Source organism: Oryx dammah, unplaced genomic scaffold (assembly GCF_014754425.2).
Source record: "Oryx dammah isolate SB20612 unplaced genomic scaffold, SCBI_Odam_1.1 HiC_scaffold_7, whole genome shotgun sequence".
Taxonomy (NCBI): Eukaryota; Metazoa; Chordata; class Mammalia; order Artiodactyla; family Bovidae; genus Oryx; species Oryx dammah.
The window spans coordinates 31,719,207-31,744,016 of record NW_024070191.1 but is presented as its reverse complement, the minus strand read 5'-3'; the positions used below and the strand labels follow the sequence as shown (position 1 = coordinate 31,744,016).

Genomic DNA, 24,810 nt, shown 5'->3' with positions numbered 1-24,810 from the left:
AAATCACTGCGGATGGTGATTACAGCCATGAAATTAAAAGACGCTTACTCCTTGGAAGAAAATTTATGACCAACCTAGACAGCATATTCAAAACCAGAGACATTACTTTGCCGACTAAGGTCTGTCTAGTCAAAGCTATGGTTTTTCCTGTGGTCATGTATGGATGTGAGATTTGGACTGTGAAGAAGGCAGAGTGCCGAAGAATTGATGCGTTTGAACTGTGGTGTTGGAGAAGACTCTTGAGAGTCCCTTGGACTGCAAGGAGATCCAACCAGTCCATTCTGAAGGAGATCAGCCCTGGGATTTCTTTGGAAGGACTGATGTTAAAGCTGAAACTCCAGTACTTTGGCCACCTCATGCGAAGAGTTGACTCATTGGAAAAGACTCTGATGCTGGGAGGGATTGGGGGCAAGAGGAGAAGGGGACGACCGAGGATGAGATGGCTGGATGGCATCACGGACTCGATGGACGTGAGTCTGAGTGAACTCCGGGAGATGGGGATGAACAGGGAGGCCTGGCGTGCTGCGATTCATATGGTCGCAAAGAGTCAGACAGGACTGAGCGACTGAACTGAACTGAACTGAAGAGCATTGCCAAGGAGTGAACAACAAAAGCATTTGCCATCTGCCTCTGTGGAGCCTGAACCTCATGCTGCTACAGCTGTTGACCTTCAACAACCCTGGAGGCAGTTCAGGGTGGAGTGAGGCACTCTGTGCTCCTGGGAATCTGGTGGGACAGGTCTTTAAACAGTTGGCTGTTTTTCGTAACAGATTTTATGATCTCAATCCTTTCATCCTCTCATATCTAGAGAAGCACTGAATTCCTTCGTGGTGACATCAGATCCTCGTGACTAAAAAACAAACAAACAAACCTTTCGTAAAATGAGTGCTTCATGGTGTTAAACTCCCCCTTCACCAAAATCTTATATATTGACTTTCCCCCATTGCTGCTTTGGAGCAGTCTCTCAGAGCTATCTGAGCTGCTGCCTCTTGGGCTGCAGTCCTCATTTTGCCCCCAGTAAAACTTAACTTGCAACTCTCAAGTTGTACATCTTTTTTTTTTTTTGTCATTAACCTCCTCCAGAGGATCTTCTTGATGAGGGGATGGAAACCATGACTTCTGGATCTCCTGCATTGCAGGCCAATCCTTTACTGCTGAACTACAGGGGAAGTTGGTTTCCTTCAAAAATGTTACTCTATCATTTCCTCTTTTGGCAACTTCTAGATATCAATCAAAGTCAGCAGGACCAGCCTTTTCTAATTGTGTGTGCAAAAGTATCAATTTTGAAATATCAAAAGAGCCCCAATTTATCCATTTTAGGTTGAAATCTCTTTTAAGTATAATTTCCCCAGTTAACTAGGTACTTGCAAGTATGCGCACCATATGTATTATATGTGAATCTGGTTGGAGTGTTAGTGGTTGGTTTTCTGATGCCCCTCATTTCTGTTTTTGAGAGATCCTGTTTCCCACTTTAAGTTGATCAGGGATAAAAGTCACTAGTGAAACTGCATGGTGGGCCCGTGGGCTTCTTATGAGCTTAACTCTCCCAGGGGTCACCCCAGAGTCGTTTCTGCCTATCTTACGTGTCTCGGATTCTGCCTCCAGCAGTCCAAGACCACTGTGGCTGCTCTGATGGCTGAATGGTCAGTTCTTATGTGTCACCCCTGGACCAGCAAGTAGTTTAATTAGTGAGTGGGTTTCCTTATGGGACCACTGCATGATATGAGGACTAGGCTTCCAACATCCCCATAAAGTTCTCAGTCCCCTGAGAAAAGCACAACCAGTCAAGAGGAGTCTTATTCTTTTTTTTTTCACAGCAAAGCTCTCATACATTCTTTTTTATCCCGACAGATTCTATAAAGGGAGTAGAATTGAGGTAGTCAGATTAGCCTCTTATCTCACTACTCAGCCAAGATCACTTAGTCCCCTACAAACGAGTGACCTCGGCATCTTTCAGCTGAGCCCTGGGTATTCCTCAATTTTTTTTTTTTCAGTCGAGCGACACCTCCCTCCCCATACACACACCCAGTACTTTTTCACTGGGTGGGTAATTCCCCTGGCATCTTTCAGCCAACCTCCCATGCAGTACCTTTCCAGTGGGTGGGAATTTCTTGGTATCTTTCAGCCAAGCCCCACTCAGTGTCTAGACTATAGTGGGTAAGCCCTGGATGTTTCACTGGCTCCCCGCTCCCCCATATCTTTCCAGCTGGGAGGGGGCAGGTAACTTGCTCCACTGCCAAATGAAACTCAGCATCTCAACCAATATGTGAGATTTGAGAACCAGGAGAGACTCCCCCAAATTTGTTTGGATTCCCCGAGGAGGCGGATGGGTGCAAGGGGCTGCTGCTGGAACCAAAGCTCCAGTTCCTCGTGGAGTCCAGGCCAAGGAAGGAAGTCCACTCTGGGTTGCTTTGTCGGTTGTTCTGTTGACTTGAAAAAAAGATGCACAAAGTGAGAGTTGCGAGTTAAGTTTTATTTGGGGCAAAATGAGGACTATATTTGGGGAGGCAGCACTTCAGATACCTCTCTAGAGCAGTCTTGCAGAGCTATCTGAGATGATGCCTCCCCTACCGCAGTCTGCATTTTGCCTCAAATAAAACTTAACTGGCAACTCTCAGGCTGTGTGTCTTTTTAAGTCGATACATTTTACATAGTCCAAAGTAAGGTTTCAATATATAGCCAATAGAAAATGAGATATTTGGATTCTTTCTTATTGTACTTGATTTACAAATCCCAGTGTGCAGTTAGGACTTAAGGTTCAGATCTGACTGTCCACACCACAGTCTCCCCAGTGGCAGGAGCCAACTTCTGGGAGGAGGGCCCAGACAGCTTCAGACAGTCCAGCCTGGGCCCCAAACACATTCAGCCTATTTCTTAGGTCTATGTGTCCACATCTGGGCTATATGAAGGTCACAGACAGGATGAGGCGCCAACTAACACAGAAGTTGACTCCATAAAATACTGAGTTCAGTAGTCGGATGATGAAACGCTAGGTGCTTTGGGCAAGTAGAAAGAGCTGGATTTTGTTAAGGAAAATACTCTTGGCTGTATGGCTAGACTGTTAAAAGATTCTCAAACATTAATTCACCTTAATGAATGAGATGCTATTTTGTTGGAGAAGGGTCTAAAATTTGCTCTCCAGGTTGTCTTATGACTGGGCTTACTTTGAGCCTTCTGGAAAGAAAGGGAAACATTCATTCTCTTCTCACTGTCTTCCTGGACCCTGGGAGACTAGGAGAGTTTCACGTCTGCTCTGGGAATATTACTTTGAACAAAACCTAGGGTTCTTGTCATCAAGGACTTCTTTTGGGGACGTTTCCATTTACCAGGTACACAAAACTGGGTTTCCTGTAAACTGGGGTTGCAGTAATTGTGTTCAAGTAACATGTCTCTGGACTTGATAATTTCTCCTCCTGCCAGAGTGATAAAAATTAAAACATGACTAGCCCTTCATGGTGTGAATATACTCATAGATGCTTGTTGTAGAGATGCAAAGTTGGAAGGTGCTAGCCAGCAGTCAGTGGTGGGAGGAGCAAGATTAAATGGTGATGAGGGTTATGGTGAAGGGTTGTATAGAGGAAGGATTCGGTGAGCATAACATACTTAAATGGATATGCTTTTTATTTTTATTACAAAATTTTTTGGGGGATGTTCTGGGTCTTCGCTGTGGCGTGTGAGCTTAGTTGGCCTGCAGCATGTGGGATCTTTGTTCCCTGACCAAGGATTGAAGCACCCTGCAGAGCAAAGTGGATTCTTAGCCACTGCACCATCATGGAAGTTGAAGATATGGTTTTTAGAAAACATTTTAAAAACCATAAACACTCAACAGACCAGGTGATAGGTCATTATGACAATACGTAGAAGAATCTTCATTTAATAGGTCAGGTCTTTGAACTGCAAGGTCAGCCTCCCCACGTCAATGGTGTATGTGAGTGTGGCTCCCCCAAAAGTATCAGAAGAGAGATTTAATCTTTCGAGTTAATGACGAGAGCGGTGACGAGACTGGGTGGCAGCGGCACAAGGCTGACCCAAGTTGAGTCTTGGTTTCATCATCACTAAACTGTGATCTTGGGTAAGCAACTGAACTTCTCAGTTTTCTTGTGGCTAAAACGGAGTCCGTCTCTTCTTCAGAGCTGCCGTCAGGACCAGTCACGGTGACCCATGACACAAGCTTAGCAGAGTGACCCCACCAAGCAAGTGCTCAATGAACATGCGTCTTGCCCCTACACTTTATTCATTACACAACCTTTATTGAGACATGTTCTCTGTACAGGAGCCGGAGGAGACCAAGGTAAGTAGGACAGGATTTCTTGCAGATTCATTTCTAGGGGACTTTTCATCTCTAATATTTTGTGACCTTATAAAAACAGAAGTAAAGACAAAAAAGGATTGTAAAGACAAATGAGGACTCCAGTCTCATTATCATTTGTTTCCTCTTTTTTTTCTAAACACAGCTGTACTTTTGAGTGAATTTTATTCCACCTTTTCCTCCTTTTTTTTTTTCGTTTCTTCTCTTCCTCTTTCTGGGACACCGACCGTCTAATGTAACCTTTCATCTCCCCTACTATCTGATCCTTGAAAGTCACCTCATCACCAGTAACTGTCTTTAAATCACTCCAACGGTTTGCAAGGACAAAGAGGAAAAGAGATTAGAAAATCAAATACCCAGAGAAACAGATTTTATAAACAACTTTCTAAAAATCTAGTATACGTTCTCACTGTAAATGCCATCAAGCTTTTAAAACATTCACCTCTGTAGTCTAAGGCCCTGAATTGTGGGGGAAAAAACACTTATGGATTTTAAAATTGTTTCCCTTTGAGTTTACTGTGATTCTTTTGGGAGGATTTAAAAAAAAAAAGATAACATAATAAAAAAAGTTGTTGACTGGTTACTTGACGCTGAAGAGAAACAGACAAATAATGCCCGTGTTCCAGTTTAAATGAATTCAGGGAGAGAGGCTGTGACAGCAACCCCTCAGCAAACACGCTGTCACACTTGGCTTTTGAAATGACAATACAGACTCTGGAACCCGAGGCCTGGGGAGGACCTTTAGAGACCATGTGGTCTTTCCTATGGAGAGGTGGACATTTAAACCAACCCAAACAGCATACTGCTACTGCTAAGTCGCTTCAGTCGTGTCCGACTCTGTGCAACCCCACAGACGGCAGCCCACCAGGCTCCCCCGTCCCTGGGATTCTCCAGGCAAGAACACTGGAGTGGGTTGCCATTTCCTTCTCCAATGCATCAAAGTGAAGTCGCTCAGTCATGTCCGACCCTCAGCGACCCCATGGACCACAGCTTTCCAGGCTCCTCCGTCCATAGGCTTTTCCTGACAAGAGTACTGGAGTGAGGTGCCATTCTCTTCTCCGCAAACAGCATAGAATGGCCCCAGTTTCTCAGACCATCAGAGAAGACAACGTTATCTTTGTTAATCTCTGGATTTGTTTTCTATGTGCAGGTGACCGCTTCTTCCTGTTTCAAATTTTGTTGTTGTTCAGTCGCTAAGTTGTGTGTCTGATGCTTTCCGATTTTAGCCAGTTTTCAGAAAATCTTTTAAAATGCTCTATTCTGGAAGCAAGTTTCTTCTTTGGTCTCCGATTAGCTAGAGAATATCTAGCTGACCATGATGCAGCTTTATTTTTTTGGGACTCTCAGCATGTCATGTGGGATCTTAGTTCCCTGATCAGGAATTCAACCCAGGCCCCCTGCAGTGGAAACTCGGAGTTTTAACCACTGGACCATCAGGGAAGTTGCTGCTGCAACTTTTAGTTGTTGGACAATATTATTTGTTACAGGTGTATAGGATAAGTGTTTCACAATTTTAAAAGGCTATGCTCCATTCATATTCATTTTAAAATATTGGTTATTCCCCTGTGTTGTACAATGATGTTATTTTCATAAATTAGCTGTGTTTATTATTTCTACATTGATAATGGGAATAGATATTCATCAGCATATATTTTGGGGTCGTGACTTAACTCACTAGGCAGAGATGCTTTATCTCTTCCTATCTCCTAGCCTAATACCTGCTACTGCTAAATTTCACTGTAATAAAAGAAAAATAAATACAAAGACTCATTTTATTTAGCAAGACTGAAAATAAAACTAACACATAAAATCACACCTTTAGGGTTGTCCGAAACAGTTCCTCCATCTATCAACTCAGGGCAAATGAATCCAGCATACTGTTTGTAGAATGACTAATATAACAGGAATCATTTCTCAGTTACAAAGGGGGTCATTCAGTCCTCAGGGTTCTCTGCCAGTAGAATTGGTTTTGACTGTTCAATTATCAGCTTGCACAAAAGCAGCAATAGGGATGAAAATACAAAGTGATTGGCTATCACTGCTTTTAAAAGGCAACAACAGAAACAGTGGACAGAACTAAAGCAGCAGTGGTCGGTGGACAGAGCAGCCACTAGCCAGGATCCACTTATCCTCAGTCCAACCTGGGTCAGCCAGTAAATACGCCCCTCTCACTTCCACCAGTTACTCTATAAATGGTGAAGCTGTGTGTTGAAAGATACAGAGATCCACAGACTGCAACAGACCATTTAAAAAAATCCACTTTTTTTTTTTTGGATCAATACAGTCAGCCCTTTGTAGCTGTGGATTCATGGATACACAGGGTGGTTGTACGACACTGTTTTACATAAGGGATTTGAGCACCCACAGATTTTATCCTCAGGGCTCCCAGTCCCCTATGGATACCGAGGGACGACGATATTGCTAAAGTTCTTCTGGTAATTTCTGCCCTCCCCTCAATTTATTATGATCACAGATCCCTCCAGATTTAGTCAGATAAAGATTAACAAACTGTGGCTTCCTTTCATTCTGTCCTGATATTTAAAAAGTGACTAAAAACAGGTACTGAATATGGATCACTTCTGCAAAGTTTAATTAATGAGAAACATTCAACCAAGGTGACTTTTCCTTGGAAAATCCTACAAAAGTTGAATTTTAGAAAGAGTTCCTTATTTTGATAGAGGTTCCATCTATCAATAGCAGCCATGAGTTTACTGCCTACCAAAAGGCAGGCTGTCATATTTTACATGTTTAGAATACAAATGTTTTCACATCAGTTTCTCTAGTAAGCGTTACTGAAACGAAGTCACACAGACAGACTGGTTAGTTGTCCCAAGCCAAGGAAACAGACCATTCCCATTATTTTCCTATTCAGGCAGGTACAGACAACCATTGGAATTAAACAAATGGGAACTGCAGTACTTGTATTTTTTGCTTACAGAAGAGGGGACGTTGACATGGGGGGCAGGTGTAGCAGGACTTCACTGAGGCTCTCCTGTGATCTAGTGCAAGGGACAGGCCATCACGGGACGCTAGTGTTAGAGCAGTGTTCTGGTTAACCACCCAAGCAAGCGTGTGATTCAGACAGGCTGAGATGTCCATGCTGCGTATCCCATCGGAAACAAGTGTTCTCTGAGCTTAGGCAGCCAGTCTCAGAGCAGAACAGCAGACAAATACGTAAGTCAGGGATGCTGGACGTGACAGGGTGCTCCTGACAAGTGATTCACGGCATTGAAGTGAGGAGGGCGAGTATATCTTAATGATGGATGTTTTGTGTTGGTCTTAGGAGACTAACTGCCTTCTGCAAAGACGCCTGAGCCCATTAACATCCATCACTCCTCGGACATTTTGGATCCCTGCACAAGTGTGACCAGGACTGGTGGTTTGAGAATTCAAAGTTCCAGAAATTAGAACAGAGAAGGGCAACATTTAAATTAAGACAAGTTAACCCTTTGTGTCTTCTTAGGCTGGCTGAATGCTCCCCTAATTCCTGGCTTTTGGGACCATCTGATAAATCAGAAGTCTGGGTGTGGGGTCAACAGTGACATGGAAATCTGTCCCAGATATCATCACCATGTTCCACCAAGAAGGTGGGGGCACAGTGGGAGTTTCTCTTGGTGTGTGTGGGTGGGGCGGCAGGCGGGGGTAGCTAGTAACAAATCCTAAGCCAAGGCTTGTCCTGGACAAAATCAACAGGCTTGCAAGCTCACTCCAGCAGCTGCCTTCCACTTGGTGAACTGGTGCACGACCCCACCCGACTCCAACTCCAGAACGCAAGGAAACCTGTTTCTGGTTTGTGCTCCCTCAACCAAATCCCCAAATTAGTAATGAAGAAACATTTGAGTGGATTCTAATGTGGCCCTTCTGACGCAGGGACTCGGGCAGGAACTCTGACTCGAACCCAAACAGCTGTCTCTCTGTGACCCCTGAACCCTGGATCAAAAGATGCGAGTTGCTCAGAGAACAGGCTCCTTCTTCACTGTATCAGATGAACTCTCAGCAAAAGTCACAGGCGCTGGGACTGGGACAGCTTTTGGACAACCGATCTTTCTCACCCAGAGGAGCTCTTCAACGCAGAATCTCCACAACACTAAAGACACTTGATCTCAAGGAACAGGTGCAGTTTGCCAAGCAGGGACCACAGAAGCGAATGGGTATTGCGGTCCCACTTCAGCAGCTTCTAAGACACTGGAGAGTTCTTTGTTCCTGTCTTCTTGATGCTGAGTGGAACCAATGAACAGGTAGAGAAAACACAAAACAAAACAAAACCAAATCACAGAATAGGTGAAAAGTTTTAAAAAGAACTGGGGGTGGTGGCCAAATCCTGACTCAGAAATGAGGTCAGAAGCCATGCTCTGAGCCCTGGGGCAGGGAGGGTGGTGTGTAGAAAAGCTCTCAAAGCTAGCACCAGATCACCCTCACCCGAGCCTGAGGCGGCGCCCCGGGTGGTGACTCACGGACACTCGGCCAGAAATGCCAGGAGAGCCAACATCCTCCGAGTCCGCTTCTCTACTCTCTGCTGGCAAACTCACAAGCACGTGTTTGCTCAGGAGGTGGGCCTCACCCATGGGCATCTCTCACTGTGGAGGCAGCTTGCGACGGCTTTGCTGCCTTTTCCCACTCCAGGGCAGACCTGGAGGTGACCTCCTGCGCTTCTCCCACTTCTTGTTGATAGCATCCCTAATTAAGCCAGCCTCAGAAGGGCAAAAATCAGTGCCTGGAGGTCAGAGCTCTAATTCACCTTTTCCAAAGCTTAACCTACTTACCTGAATAAAACCCCAGTTCATCAGTCCCTGCCCTACCCTTCCCAGGAGGGAAAATAGATTTAGGTCCGTTTCTTCTTTTTTCACCACAGCATGTGGAAGAGAGTCAAAGAAGGTAGTGTGGAAGGGAGGGGACATCCTTGTTCCTCATGAAAAAATAAAGATCTCTCTCAGAGTGTCATCGGAGGTTGTGGACGGAAACATTCAGTTCTCGGAGTCTGCCTCCATGGGCTCATCTTCCAAACCAAAGCTCAGCTTGTCAGCTAGTCCCTCAAACTGCTTGCCCACGCCACCCACAGAGTCCATGAACATGTTAGGGATGTCTTTGCCAAAGTAAATCTTGCTGTTGGAAGCAATGGCCTTGTACTTCATCAGCTGCAGATACTCAGGGGTCAGCTTCAGCTGGAAGCAAAAACAGGAAAGAAGATGGTGGTGAGGCCAGATCAGGGAAAAGCCTGGGGGGTCATCCCTTGACTTTTTACAGAGAGAGGGTCTCTGTGAGAACCATACCCCGTCTCCTCTCCCTGGTCTCGCTGTTATATTAGTAACCACGTAAAGACCCTGATGCTGGGAAAGATGGAGGGCAGGAGGAGAAAGGGGCGACAGAGGATGAGATGGTTGGATGGAATCACTGATTCAATGGACATGAGTTTGAACAAACTCCAAGAGATAGTGGAGGACAGGGAAGCCTGGCGTGCTGGAGTCCTTGGGGTTGCAAAGAGTTGGATATGACTGAGTGACTGAACAACTTATTGCATAACCACTGCTCTGGGAAAGCGTTAATCTCAGGTATTCAAGGTAAGAACTGTGAGAATTTTAGGAATTTCTGTGTTTAACAGCAAAATTAAGGAGTTCCCTGATGGTCCAGTGGCTAAGAATCTGCCTTCCAATGGGGATGAGGGGGCATGGGGTTCAATGCCTGGTCAGGGAACTAAGATCCCACATGCTGCGGGGCAACAAAGCCCACGCACGGCAACTACCGAGCCTGAGCGCTCTGGAGCCTGAGCGCTGCAACTAAGGCCTGATGCAGTCAAATAAATAAATAAATATTTTAAAAAATCAGCACAATTAAACTTCCATCAGGGTCCAAGGGAAAGGGAAGGCCCTGGCCCGCACAGCACGGAGTCCTCGATCATGGCCAGGCGGGTGGGAGGCAGTGGTCTCCTGCAAACAGTGTAACATGCTTCCTCTTCGCCAGGCAGCACTGGCCCTTTACCTTATTTGCTTCGGCTATTTTCATGGCAGTGTAGCACTCGGCGTCTGCCTTGGCCTTCTCCCGGGCCAGAAACGCAGCATCTTAAGGAAAGAACGCAGAGAATCAAAGCACAGAAGCCATCAGAAAGCGGGTCCCCACAACTGTGCCCAGCTGGCCCTGTGATCCTGGGCACACTGCTCTGGTTTCTCTGGGCTGTGATTCTCTTATTTACGAAACTGGGGAAAAGGCATTTCCTCCTGTTTCGCGAGTTGTGAAAATTGACCAGGATGCAAAAGTGCTGTGCCAGCGTCTCCTGGTGGCGCGGACTAGCTGACCATGTGCAAGCCTGTCACTGTGCCTGACAGCGGTTTCTCTGATGGCATCATGGAAACACACATCCTCTTTCCACCCCCTTACCCCTTCAGGGGCCAGGGAGGAGAGGGCTGGGACACGGCCTCGGCCTCCAGTGTCTGAGCTCTCTGCCCTGGCCCTCTCCCCCCCGTGCCACACAGCAAGAGCCAGAGAAGCCCGAAGAAGGTTCCGGATGCGGCCCAAGGTGGAGCTGCCCTGAAACCGACTGGCGTAAACAAAACAGTACAGCTCGTTTCCAACTTCACCTCTATTTCCATTGGTCATTTCAGAAAGGCTCTCGTTAGCAGTGGTTAAGCTGGCCTGATTCAAAGAGAATTATAGGCCATGGTCCACACTAACACCTGTTTGGACTAACCGATTTAAACTTCTACTAGGTATACAATCCTCTTCCTTAATCTGCTGAGACCAGCTTTCGTCAAGAACTGATAGAAAGTTGTTGATATTTCCTCCCTGTCCTTGGGGATGAGGCCAACCTCATGTGAGCAACAGCTGGACCAAAACCCGGGAAGCAAGGTGGGTTCTCACTGTGTAGCCTCAGCAAGGTCCCGGGTGGCGGGGGCCTGCAGGGCGGCCAGGGAGCAAGCGGCCAACTCAACTGGCCTCAGCACCTGGTGACTTGTGTTTACGAGAAACAAAAATGTGCCGCTCGGCTAAGAGCTCCCCGTGAGGAACCACTGATCCGTGAAATCCTCACTGACTCTTCCATGTGCCAGGTCAGGAGTGTAACTGGCGCTGTGGAGCCTGGGGCTGGACCCTGAGGTCGTTTTCGGCCTCCAGTTTGCTTGAGGAGGAGGTGGGTGGTAGGATGAGGGGAGGGCTGAGGGCAGGGGCCTGAAGGTGAGTGATACCAGAAAGGCCAACAAGGAAACACCTTTTTCCAGCTCGTGATACCGGTGCTGACAGGTGTCTTCTTCACACCTGGCTTAACATCCACAGGGACCCCGAGAGGTCAAAGCAACAGGGTTCACAGGCCTCTGTGACGGGGGGCGGGATGGTGGTGGGGGGCAGCGGGCTGCTGCTCCGCCCTGGCTTCCTGGTTTACTTCCAGGCCAGACTGCGGGCCCAGGACAGCCGGGACCACGTGCTTCCCCTTTTTCCGAAGCCCAGCCCAGTGAAGAGTCCTGAAGGCACCCGACTCAAATCTGATGAATGACTGAAGTGGAAAATTAATCCCACATTGGCCTGCATCTCCCCAAAACTTGAGTCAGAGCACAGAGAACGAGGGATGTTCTAAAGAACCCGTGACGTCTGAGAAGAGAGAAGGTAGGGCAAAGGAAAGGCCTCCCGGGCCCAGCGGCATGGTGGGTTCTGAGGAGGGGTGCAGGGATTTCGGGCTCGCTCACCTTCGATCTCCGAGATCCTCTTCTCCGTCTCCTTCTCCATCACCTTCTGCCCAAAGGTGATTTCGGCCACCTGCGCCACCTTCTCTGCCTCTGTGTTAGTGGAGAAAAGCCTCAGAGCTCTGATATTTCAAAATGTGCACCTTTGACCCAATCTGCGGCCCTGAGGCAGGGCAGTGGGTGGGCCCAGGTGAAGGGCCACTGGCCCAGCGGGCAGTCACGCAGGTCCCCGGGGCCAGGGTGGGACACCCTAAAGAGCACAGGCCCGCGTATCAATGCAAGACAGTGAGTGTGGGCGCCTGGCCCCAGGGAGAGTCACTCCTCTGACCAAAGCGAGGAGCCGGCCCCGACCTCTCCCGTTAAGTCACAGGGTGTTCCTTCCAAAGGAATATTTTACAGGTTAAGGTGCAAGTTCCCTCCTGCACCTGCACTTTCGGAAGTGGCCAGGGGCGGTGGCTGGCAGTCTGGAGCAGTGGTGGGGAACACGGGGCCGGGAGGTGAGCCCCTGGATTTGAACCCTGTTTCCCTTGCTTCCCTGCCATGTGACCCTGGGCAGTAGTTCAGCCTCTCTGAGCGACGGCTCAGTGAGAGTAGGTTATGGACAGTGGCTTCCTCACCTGGGGAGGGGGAGGGGGTGTGAGGAGCGGGATGAATTGCACACTAGTGTTTAGAAAAGCCCGAGGCTCACTGTAAGGGCTCATCAGTGCTACTATCTTTGTGCATGAAGGGTTAGCAGGAAGGGCTCCTTTCATTTACGAGGCTTGTGGAAACACAAAGCTCGACCCTCGGCCAAGATCTGACAATTTCAGCTCTGCTCCCGGGGGAGGAAGGCTGGTCCTGCGTGGGGCAAGGCTTCGGGGGACCGTGTCCCAAGCTTCCTGAATTGCCCTCCCCACCCCGCCAGCCCCTCTGTCGCCTGGACCCCAGAAGCACAGTCAGACCAATGAGGGCCTTCTTCCGCTCTGTCTCGGCTTCCTTCTCCACCACCTTCTGCTTCTGGGCTGCGATCAGGAGCTTCGTCTTCTCGCTTTCCCTGAAGGGGAGAAAAGCGTGCAGCTGTGAGGCTGCTGGGGACGAGCTTCCTCAGACTTTCCCTGGCCCCGGGGAAGCCAAGCCCCCTGCCCTGTCGTGAGAGGTAAGCTGTCATTCCTTCCACCCTTGGGAGGTCTGGCCTTGTTTGTAAGTCTGCCTATGCCGAACGGCATATGGAATCTTAGTCCCCTGACCAGGGATTGAACCCACGGCCCCGCACTGGAAGTGTAGTCTTAACCACTGACCGCCAGAGAAGGCCCTGGAAGGCCCCTTAAGGTCCCAGGTGAAGGAGAATATGCTGTAGACAGTAACACGGCTAGCCTTCTCCTTCAAAACCCACTTGTGAGCAATAAGGCATAAGTGACTTGAGTGAAAGGCACCCGCCTGCCCACTCAGTTGCCTTCCCGTCCTCTCCAGCGTGAGCTGTGAGGGGACACGAGACTCCCCAACCCTCTGAAGAGCATCCGTGCCCTCTGCTCACGGAGCCCAGCGAGCGGCCTGGCACGCCTGCCCTGTCTTCCAGGGCGACGGCTGTCTGGACACTCCGGAGGGGACCACATGTGCGCCAGGCTTGGTCGGCCCTGGGAGGGGATGAGCGGGAGGCGGGCAGGGCAGTGCCTCCGCCCAGGCGGGCACTCACATCAGCTCGTAGTTCCTGCGGATGGCTTCTGGGATGTTGGGCTTTGTTACCCGCACAGCCTGGAGAGAGAGAGACAGCACCTGATGGGGGCGTGGGGTGTGGAGCGACCAGCTCCCACGGGCCCTTGGTCTTCCTGCACAGACAGGACGTCCTCTGGAAGAGGGGCTGTGCCTTCCTGGGGGTGGGGGCGGGGCGGGGGTGTCCCACCAGGGTAGTGCTCACTTGGATGACGAGCCCGGGGGCCATGGAGGTCAGGTCTTGCTGCAGAGCCAGTTTGAGATTTTCATCAATCTGATCTGGAATCAAGACAGACAGAACACAGAGCTGAGATGCTTTCTAGGACGGGTGGAGGGAAGCATGGGGTAGAGAGCAAGGCAAGACACTAGCTCAGGAATGTACCCAACAGACCAAAGCTCTTCCTGAGGCAGAGCGCTCCTCAGAGCTCGAACGTCTGAAGGCTCCCTGGAAGACTCTCACGGTGGACACCCACTGGGCCTGCTACGTGGCCAGATGGGAGTGTCCTTTCCCTGGGGCCTCAAGAAAACATCAACCGTTCCCAGAAGGGAACCTAGCTTTAAAAGAACAAACAACAACTCCAGCACATTTCTTGAGTCAGGAAGCAGCCCTTCCCTACAGACAGCGGCCAGAGAAGGTGGCCGCCCATCTTTCACAAAGAAGGAAGGTGGAACGGCCACGTCAGGTATTTTGAAAGGAGTCAAACACACTAAATCTATTAATAAATTTCTAAAACAAAAACAGACTCTGACATCAAGAGAGGCCCCAAGGAAGACTAATTCCATCAAGTACTCCATCAATCAAGGGGATAAGGACAATGTACAGTTCTGGAAAAGTGTCTGAGTTTTTTTTTTTAACATTAAAAGAAATTTTTTTTTTTTTTGGCTGAGCCACTCAGCTTGTGGGATCTTAGTTCCCTGACCAGGGATCGAACCCACGCCCCCTGCCCTGAAAGCGCCATCTTAACCACTGGACTGCCAGGGAAGTCCTGAGCCTGAGTCTTTTGATGTGTTGTTTGCCTTGGTTCTGATTCTTCTGTCTGTGAGTCATTTTATGGGTAAGTGTCAGAAGATCTGTAACTGATCGCCGCTCTAGCTGTGACCCCAGAACAGGCTGTCAGCATTGGCCTGGGCCTTCCCTTCCCTGCCCCCACCCACAAGATCCTCAATAAGCTTCTCGAAGGGCCCTGAGAAAAGGACACCCTGAAACCAGCCTGGGACACCGACATGGAACCAGCTCCTTTATTGTCAGTGGCCAGCTGCTTTCCGTGGCCTTTCTTGGTCCAGGAGCCTTTGAGGAACAGCAAGTCTAACTCCCTGCCTGTTATAAATGCTCCAACTGAGGCCCACAGAGGTTTGGGGATATGCTTAAGCTAATCAGTAGTCAAGATAAAGAACTTGTTTAATTATCACGCTTTGATCATTAGGGTCTAACGGTACTTTCTTCAACAGTCATATCACTTAGCAAGGGGTATTAATGTTTCTACATATGCATATGCTCCCACCAGCCTCTCAGCACTGAGGCAGAAATGCCCGTAAGGGCAGCACCTCACACCTGACACGGATGTAACAATTTGATGGCTAGAGATGAACATGACATTCCATATTTTTTATTTTAAATAAGAGACTGGCCAAACTTTAAGGGAAATAGCTCATACCCTCCATAAGCTAAAAACATGGTTGTTTCTCAGATTAAATTCTAGCTGAGTCAAGGAAGATACCCATGGCCCTGGGCTAGTAACTTTCCAAGAAAATCTAGAGGAAATATTTTACAAGATACCTTACTAACAAATTTACACCAGGACCAAGTTGTTTATGGTGATGGTTATGCTGACAACGCTGATTAAGTTAAGAACTGATTAAGTGAAGCGAAGAACTGACTCATTGGAAAAGACCCTGATGCTGGGCAAGACTGAAGGTGGGGGAGAGGGGGACGACAGAGGATGAGATGGCTGGATGGCATCACCGACTCGATGGCCATGACTGTGAGTAAACTCCGGGAGTTGGTGATGGACGGGGAAACCCTGGCGTGCTGCAGTCCATGGGGTCACAAAGAGCTGGACACAACTGAGTGCCTGAACTGAACTAAGTAAACACAAAGTACTGGATAACACTTTCATCAAACGGGAAACATGGATGCCTCGGTGTAAGCGGTGATAAAAACTGCATCAAGCTGAAAGTTAGGGCTACGAGTACTGGGAGGAGGGGACGAGAGAAAACCTTTCCATATCAGGACCCAGGATTAGAGACTCGAGTTTCTCCTTTGCAGATGCAAATGGATGCTAAGCAAAACAGTGCTTGCTGGCAAGAACGAACTTTAAAAAGGAAAATATTCCAACGCAAACATAAATCCCCAGCTCTTCGTACACAAAGCTTTACTGCACTGCCAAGTTCATCTGCAAGACAAGACAGTGAGAAGTTTTCCAGTGCAGAACAATTTCACATCTTAATTCTCTCTTCATAGAAATTAGAGATCTTTTGCTGTTGCAAACGCTTTGTAATGTTCATTTACTGGCACTAGTTCTAAAACGATGGCTAGAGAGAAAACTAATGATATTTTATGAAATTCTATTGGGTTGAGGTCAAAAAAATAGCAAAGTTACTGAATTTTTCTAAATAGCACACCAAATCCAAACGTGGGAAGAGACTTCAAAGTCTATAAAGTAAATTTAGACCCATTTTCTTCTGCAGAAAAGTTAAAATGGCTTCTGATGACTTTCCAAATTTGAAACACAGGGCCAAAGGCTGTTTGCCAAGTTAAGATCACTGGTGTCGCCAACGACTCCACCTCTGTCTACAGGATATTCTCACTCCAGGCCCTTTAAATTAAGATTCCTGGGGAAAACCACTGTCTGGTCCTGGCATTAAGAACAGTGGTACCAATGGTTGCAAAGTTCATTTGCTTTTAGCCCTGGCTTCTAGAACACTCCTAGCAGTGAATTTAACAGAACACTTTATCCCAAATGAGCTGTAACAATTACTGAAATGCTTCTTTTCATTGTTGCTCAAGTCAGGCTATTTTTTCTTTGATCAGGAAAAAAGGAAAGAAAGTGTCAACTTAAGACCAAAGTGGGTCCTTTCTATTTTAAGTGTTTTCCTATTCTTCTCTATGGATACAGGGTAAAAAACCATCACTAACAACAACCGAAACCCACACAGGTTCTAGGGACTCTAAGTAGTTACAATCCTTGTCCCACTTCTAGAATTAAATGTGACCCCTTGGGACTTCCCTGGAGGCCCAGCGGTTGAGACTGCACACTTCCAGTGCGGGGGGTGTGCATTCGATCCCTGGTTGGGGAACTAAGATCCCACATGCCTCGTGGTGTAGTCGAAATAAAAACACACTGAAGCAAATAACAACAAAAATGTAACCCCGTGGTTCTCATCACCTTCTCCTGGCATCCTTCATCCAGGGTGAGGTGGATGCAGCCAGAAGCCAGAGGAGGGAGGTCTGGATTTCACCTCTGCTCCCAGCCAGCCCTGGGACCTTCTCCCTCGGGACCCTGGTATCCTTATCTTGAAAGGAGGAGGCTGGGCTGGGTAATCTCTAAGGTTCTTCTGGAACTGACCCCTCTTCATTACAGAAGGAAGTTTAGGGACATGGGAACATATTTCCATCCCAGGTCTGACGCAGGGCAGGAGTGAGTCCTCTCGTTCACTATGACCCCCGTGTCCAACACTCAGCCACTCTCACCATCTTCTTCCATCAGCACCTGTGTTTCCTGGCAGTGCCCCGTGTGACTGCCTGCTTCCCGGGCACTGGATCTTCAACACTCCGGTCCCTCGATACCCACCCTGCCCCGTGGGCAGCTGAATCAGGCAGCAGGCGATCATCTGAAGAGATTTTCTTACCGAAGAGCTCGATGTAGACCTCCTGAAGCGTGTGGACACTGCAGAACTGGTTCAGCTCGTGGTGGATCTTGTTGAAGATGAGAGCCTTGTCATAGTCGGCTGTGTAGTTCTTCACTATGTCATACACTGCGGGGAAGGAGACGTTCAGAGTGAGGAGGGCAGGACCCGCCACGTTCTCAGACATGCGGGCTGTCCCTTCCCGAGATGCTACGACAGACCCGGGGGTTGGGTGGGGGGAGACTTGGGGATGATGCCAGGGAGAGTGGGCTGCAGGGGTCGGGGTGAGGTGGGCTAGGGGAGGTACCTGCGTGTGGGACCAGGAAGTTCACCACCTCGATTCTGTCGAAGTAGATCATCACGCCACCGCTGTTGGAGGAAGTATAGACAGCGAGGTCAGTGCTGAGCTTGGGAACATTGGGCCTCTCCCGGGGTGGTGGTGGTATGTATGTGTGTGCACGTGTGGGACTTGGCAGGAAAGGAGGAGGGCTCATGGAGGGGTCACAGGTGTGTGGATCTCAAGGCAGGAGACCTTCTGAATTTCTATCATAATCTCCCGAGAAATCATACCTCCTAAAAACATCTCCACGAGGACAAAAGTGAACAAGAAGAGTAGTTCGTATGTTTTGACTCTGCAATGAGTTTTGAATAAAGCTACCAATCACAGGGAAAAGACTCAGGAAGGTCACAGGGTTCTCAGAACTTTAAAATGTGGAATGTTTGGGTCAGTGTTTCTGTTTTTACCATCACTTTAGTTCAGCCCCCTCCCCCCTTACCCTCAATATTCATTAGAAAACATTTTCAAACATACAGAAAAGAACAGTACAACTAACACTCATATACCAACACCTGACTTTAACAATCATGAACATTTTATTACCTATTGATTTATCTACTTTTTCTTTTTCTGAACATTTCAAAGCAAGCTGCAGTCAGGATACTTTATCCCTTAACACTTGGCAAGCACCAATCACCTAAGAATGATGGCAGTCCCCTACAGAGTCACAATACCATTCCTAAAGCTAGGGAAACTAGTGATAATCCCTCTTCATCTAACAAGCCCTTCTCTAATTTTTCCCACAAGTTCCCATCATGGACTGAATTGTGTGCGCCCCAAAATCCACATGCTGAAACTGGAGCCCCCAAAGTGAGTGCATTTGGAGACAGGCCCTTTACAAAGGTGATTAAGGTTGAATGAGGTTATAACGATGGGGCCCTAAACTGACCGGACTGGTAAAGGAAAGAAGACAAAGGCAGCAGAGATCTCTTTCTCTCTCCACACATGCACAGCCGAAAGGCCATGTGAGGCCACAGGAAAACAGCCACCTGCAGGCCAGGAACCAATCTTGCTGGCACCCTGATCTTGAACTTTGAGCTTCTGCAACCGTGAGAAAAATAAATGTCTATCGTTTCAGCCACCCAGGCGATGGTATTCCGCTATGGCAGTCCAAGATGACTAAGTTTCCATAACATCTTTTAGGGCTGTTCTGTTGGAACCAGGCTCTAATCAAGGTTCACCACTGCATTGCTTATGTCTTTATGTCTCTTTTTCGACCCAAGCCCTCCAAATACAAAGCCTTTGTGATGAGATCAGGCCAGCTATCCTGTGGGAAGTTCCAATTCTGTATCTGTCCGAGCGTGTGGTTTACTTTGTTGCTCTGTCCCTGTTCTGACCACCTTGACTTCTCAATCAGACCACTGCAGCGGTTCTCTTTCAATTTCCTGCCCTGCAGTCTTCTCCTACCACCTTTCCAATATTCTCCATATTTAGTTCTGTTAAAGTTATCCTCCTCTATCAAGTTATTTACCTGCCAAAAGCCTTCAACATGGCCTTCAAGGCCCTTCCAAACCTGTCTCCACCACCTACTCAACTCAGAACACAGGGAGCTTGGGGGCAGAGAACTTGGTGAAACCACTCAGGGGGGTGTCCCTTTCCACTGTCTCTTATTGCAGCCAGTCAGATGGCCCTGCCTCTTATTTGGTCTTCACAGCTTTATTCTGGGCACCTTACCTTGTCCCACAAGGTACATTCTTCACTTCATCTGTCTGGAGTGTGGTCTGGAAATAGGAGAGACAGAAGATGCTGTAAGGTGAGAAGTGACCAAGAAAGTGACTTCTTTTGGGAATCCCTTGGCCTTGGTCTTGAATACTTATTTGGGTTAAGCTTTGCCTCTGTTAAATGTGAATACCCCCAGTGAATCCTCCTTATTTGCAGTGTGTGAGACTAAACCAGGCAAAAGTACCACCCCAGCTTCGCTGTACATGGACCACCATACGAACAAGCTGAGTAATAATGGTTTAGTGGAAAAGACCCTGGACTAGGAGTCCCACGACCTGTGTTTACATTCACCTCTTCCATTTACCAGTCTGGAAACAGCAGATTATTTAACCCCTCAGCCTGTAAAACCTGTTCAGCCCATTCTCAGGATTACTGGGAGACTCAAACAAGATAATCTGCCTGAATGCACCTTGAAAACCATAAAGCATAGCAAATGGCAGAAGAAACCTACAGGGCAAATGCTGATGAGGCAACCCAGGACACCTTCCTGGGTTAGTTTAGAAGTCATCCTCGAAATCTTCTTATTCCTCCTGTTGGACATACTTCAAAGATGACTAGTCTAATTCAGCCTGGCTTTAGATCTGTCATAGCTAATCCTATCCCTATTTTAGATGTCATTTCCCTTCATTAAGTTCAACAACCCGCACCCCTCCACAAGTTATGTTCACATCACTCATGTTCAAATAAGAACCAACAAAATTATCATGTTTTATTTCCATCTATCTTGGGAGCCTGTGGTTTATTACACACACACACACACACACACACACACACACACACACACACACACACACACACACACACACACACACACACACACACACACACACACACACACCCTACTTTTCCTTCTGCGCATTTACAACAGATTCTTCTTTGGCTCTGTCTTGAAGTGGAGACATAATTCCCATCTGGGACCGACAGGCCAAGCCAATGACCCCATTCAGCTATTTCAACAATTAAGTAAAACTCCAGAGTAGATGGTTCATGGAGCCTCAGACTTTTTATCTGTATTACATATATGATCTGTTAAATGAATTCCTTGAAAAGGCATCATACTTATCCGCTCATCCAAAGGCTAAATCATGCATTAATCACCACCCCAAATCTGCAGTCGTCCAACCCTGCCCCCCAAGCCCAGTATACCTGCACAGACTTATATGATGTGATGAAAGGAAGCATGAGATGGAAGCCAGGGCCGCTGGTGGAAGTCAGCAGGGCACCACCTCTGCAGTGGAGGGAGAGAGAGGCAGGCTCAGTTTAGCAAAGACGTGTCTGTTACATCAGTACGGTTTGGGCCCACTTTCTCTGCAGCCCCATAAGCATTTAAGACAGAGGGACACGTGCCAGAGCCATGTCCACGGATCCGTTTCTTCCTCTCAGCTCGACCCTAATAGTCTAAGAAGCCTGATGGTAAAACCTAAAACCATGATTCATGTTTTTGCAGAGAAAAATGGCACACAAAGTGGAATAAGGACAGCAGAATCCCTGGCTATACTTGAGATAAGAGAGGTGAGTGTGCTCAGTTGCTTCAATCATGCCTGATTCTTTGCGACCCCACGGGCTGTAGCCCACCGGGGTCCTCTGTCCATGGAATTTCTAGGCAAGAATACTGGAGAGGGGTGCTATTTCCTTCTCCAGGGGATCTTCCTGACCCGGGATCCAAACCCCCATCTCTTGCGACTCCTGCTTTGGCAGGCAGATTCTTAGGTAAGAGAGGAGGTGTGTTTTATTTTTTTATCTGTTAAGCTTGTGAGAATTCACGAGATCAGTTAAGTTCACTAATACAGTGTCCAATTAATGATACTAATGTTGGAGTTCAGTGACACAAACAACCAAAAGAATAATTTTAAGGAAACTTTATAAACCATCTAAATATTTTTTGAGGGGCAGTGGAGTTACCTTTGTAGTCATGCTATATGTGAATGGTAATAGAATTAAAAGTCATTTTGGGAGACACGCTTCCTTGGTGGCTCAGCTGGTAAAGAATCCACCTGCAAGCTGGGAGACCTGGGTTTGATCCCTAGGTTGGGAAGATCCCTGGAGAAGGGAAAGGCTACCCACTCCAGTATTCTGGCCTGGAGAATTCCATGGACTGTATAGTCCATGGGGTCTCAAAGAGTCAGACACAACTGAGTGACTTCCACTTTGGAAGACATAGAAGCAGATGGTGGGATGACACAATTAAAGGGGAGAGTGGAAGCCAATCAGACTTCCAGAACTTGCTATTGGCAGCCAGAGAAAAAGCATCAAAGCGCTTTAATAAAGAGTTCATAAAGGCATATAAGGAGTTCACAAAGATTTAAAGCAAAAACTTGGTTATGGACGTTACTCAAAGGAAAGCAACCAAAGATTTATAAGTGCTTCTTTGCTTCATGCTATTTAAGTCACAGATACTTTTTTTTTTTTTTAAAGAGCAATCAAAATAAAGTGATGGAATAGGTCATTTAAAAACCACTATCCTAGAGCTTGCCTCGATGGGTACAAATCAACCTGCAGGCTCTTTCATTTTCCCTGAAATGTTAATTTTAAGGCGTAGGTCCAAATTATATCTCAAGTTGCCATGAAGAACTGGTACTCCTCAGAGGTGAGCTTGTGGTACCAAGGTGTCCAGAGGGAAGCAGGAGAAAACAGTGTTTCAGAGATGATCTTCAAGGAGCAAGGTTGCCTTTACGTTTGTCTCTAAACCTAACATGTGTATCAGTTACCATCCACGGCATCAGACTAGTAAGTTTCATATTTACATTTCTCTATATTTATGTGCGTGAGTGTATCCCCCTTCCATAGTCACCGACACAAAGCTCAGTCTGAAGACTTCCCTATTCAACACAATATAAATGCAACCGGCCAGCAGAATCTGTTATACATTGACTAGGAGAGTCATCGAACAGGAAGTTGCAACCTTCTCCCTGTTGCTGCCTTACCTGTAATACACCCCAATATGTCCCTCTTCTATCTTGTGCACCGCCGAGAAGAGAGATGCACAAAAGAAACTGGCAGCCACAGCCACAACCGCTCCCAACTGAGCCATCAGCGAACGTTTACCCTGGGGGAAAAGATACAGGAAAACGCGTGTGCCCTGACTTGCGGGAGGCGAGCTCTGGCAGCCAGAGTAGCTCCCCAAGCTGAGCTCCTGCAAGGGGCTCACGTCCAGCCTGTAGTGTGAACACCAGGCTAGATCTACACCTCCTCCTCCTTGCTCTCAGTCGACACCCCAGAGCCTCAGCTGTGGAATTACACTCTCCACCTTCTGCAAGAGGCAGTGGCTCCAGGCGCAGCCCGTGGCCCAGGGGAGAACCAGTCCCGGGTGGGCAGTGTTCAGCACACAGCCCTCTCTTCCTGTGAACATCAACGGGCTGTCACCGGAGCCACTCATGTTAGCAGCAGGGAAAGAGGCAGCTGCAGTTACGTTGGCCCCAAATTACAGAGGCTGTCAAGTGACAGGCAGTTGCGGCTGTGTAATTCTGGTCAGTGCCTCCCAGTCCTAATTGCCTGCCATTTCAAAGGAAACCATTATTGACTCCTTTCGGGCGCTGGAGCCACAGAGACAGCCTGCGAGCAGAGTTCAGAAGGGCGGGATTCTCTGGCCTTTCCTCCACCTTCTCTGTTCTTCCTTTGGCCCTAGCCAGATACAGGGCTCTGGGCAAGGATGAAGCCACGCTCCCGCCCATGTGCTTGACTGGCACTTTGCACTTGGCAGGTTCTCCCAGCCCACGGTGAGCGGGGGGAGGGAAAGGGGTCCCCCAGGCTGGGAAGACTGGGGCTCCTGGGTCGACAGCATTCAGGCACCGGGACGCGAAAGAATGAGCATCCAGAGGCTCATTTCCTGAACCCCGAATGATCTGGAAGAAAAGACAGTAACTGAGAGCGCGCTGCGTGCTCAGTCGCTTCAGTCGTCTCCGACTCTCTGGGACCCCACGGACCGTGGCCCGCCGGTCTCCTCAGTCCATGGGATTTCTCCAGGCAAGAAGGCAGCAGTGGGGGTGCCGTCTCCTTCTCCACACTGACAGCGAGGCTCCCGACTCTGCGCGCCCTGGGGCCCCCACGCGCGAGGCGTGGACTCTGCCCCCCGGGTCTGACTGAACTCGGGCGCGGACGTCGGTCTGCGAGGCTCTTCGACGTTCCCCTCGCAGCCTCCGGCTACCGATCGGCAGCGGCGGAAAAGAGCTTTTCCCTCCCCCGTCCGCCCCACCGCGCGCCCCTTCCCTGCCCTCTTCCGACAGAGGGTCGCGCGGCCCCTCAGGAGCCGCGGGGTCGGAGCCCTCCCGGAGACCCCGCTCGGCCCCGCCGAGAGGCTACAGCGGGGCAGGAACGAGACGGGAAGGGCTTGCTCGCCCTTTCCCGAGGTACACAGGACGCTGTGCAGGCGACCCGGGAGGGCCTCTCGTCAGTCAGCTCCGGCCCGGGGGCCTCACCGAGGCCCAGCGCGCGCGCGAAGGGGCGCGGGCCGCGTACCACGCTGTCTGTCCCTCCAGGCGCTCCGTACTCTGCCGAAACCCCCAATGCAACCGCAGAAACCGCCACACCCCTCCGCACGCTACTTCCTTCCGGGCCCGTCGCTTCGATGACGCTATTTGTTCACGCGAGAAGACCCCACCCCCTCACCCCGCGATGGCCGGCCCCGCCCCCGCTCCCCGAGCGGGCAGTGTCCGCGGGTGGCCTCCAGGGGGCGCCCGCGGCTCGGTCCGGGCACTCAGGACCCCGATCTGGGATTTTCCCTGGGAACCAGCGGAGTGGCCGTGGGTGCTCAGAGACGTCGGTTTCCGAGGATTTGAGTTTGGAGTCTGCTCCGGATCCCCCTCCACATTGGATCAAGCCTGTTTTTTTTTTTTAACGCCGGAGCAGGTTACCAGCGTATTGCAACCGTTCTAGCTCTCAGCTCCACTTAAATCTGTACCACCGCTGAATGAAACATCCTTTAAATGTGCAGATTAGCACCATTACGTCGCTAACCAACAGTCCCTACTGTGAACTGCCCTTTATGCTTTTCTAGGAGCTTTCGCTTCTGAGGTCCCCACAGCACCGTAAAGTAGATTAAGAAGGAATTATCTCAATTTTTAATGAACAAAATCTAGGTTGAATGAACTCCCAGAGTTTACTCAAACTCATGTCCATTTAGTCAGTAATGCCATCTAACCATCTCATCCTCTGTCGTCCCCTTCTCCTGCCTTCAATCTTTCCTAGCATCAGGTCTTTTCAAATAAGTCAGCTCTTTGCATCAGGTGGCCAAAGTATTGGAG

At 48.7% G+C, this 24,810-nt stretch overlaps 1 protein-coding gene across 1 annotated transcript; it reads right to left on the bottom strand.

The window, feature by feature from the left end:
• Positions 1–6,064: 6,064 nt before the first annotated feature.
• On the bottom strand, positions 6,065–24,133 carry ERLIN2 (ER lipid raft associated 2). The gene is made up of 12 exons (XM_040242926.1): positions 24,026–24,133; positions 22,495–22,616; positions 20,717–20,798; positions 19,523–19,569; positions 17,819–17,880; positions 17,515–17,640; positions 13,871–13,944; positions 13,649–13,707; positions 12,918–13,009; positions 11,980–12,069; positions 10,286–10,365; positions 6,065–9,471 (listed from the first exon to the last, which is right to left on the bottom strand). The coding sequence occupies exons 2-12, from the start codon at positions 22,599–22,601 to the stop codon at positions 9,274–9,276; spliced, it is 1,017 nt and encodes a 338-aa protein (XP_040098860.1). The 5' UTR covers positions 22,602–22,616; positions 24,026–24,133; the 3' UTR covers positions 6,065–9,273.
• Between the last annotated feature and the right edge of the window lie 677 nt (positions 24,134–24,810).

What these genes read in the sequence shown, in the direction of transcription:
- ERLIN2 (XM_040242926.1), bottom strand. Translation starts at nt 22,601, where the DNA reads ATGGCTCAGTTGGGAGCGGTTGTGGCTGTGGCTGCCAGTTTCTTTTGT. An exon ending in AATGTACCTTGTGGGACAAG is followed by an intron (nt 17,881 to 19,522) that starts GTAAGGTGCCCA and finishes TTCCTCCAACAG; the next exon opens with CGGTGGCGTGATGATCTACT. An exon ending in GAGGATCTCGGAGATCGAAG is followed by an intron (nt 10,366 to 11,979) that starts GTGAGCGAGCCC and finishes TCTTTCCTTAAG; the next exon opens with ATGCTGCGTTTCTGGCCCGG.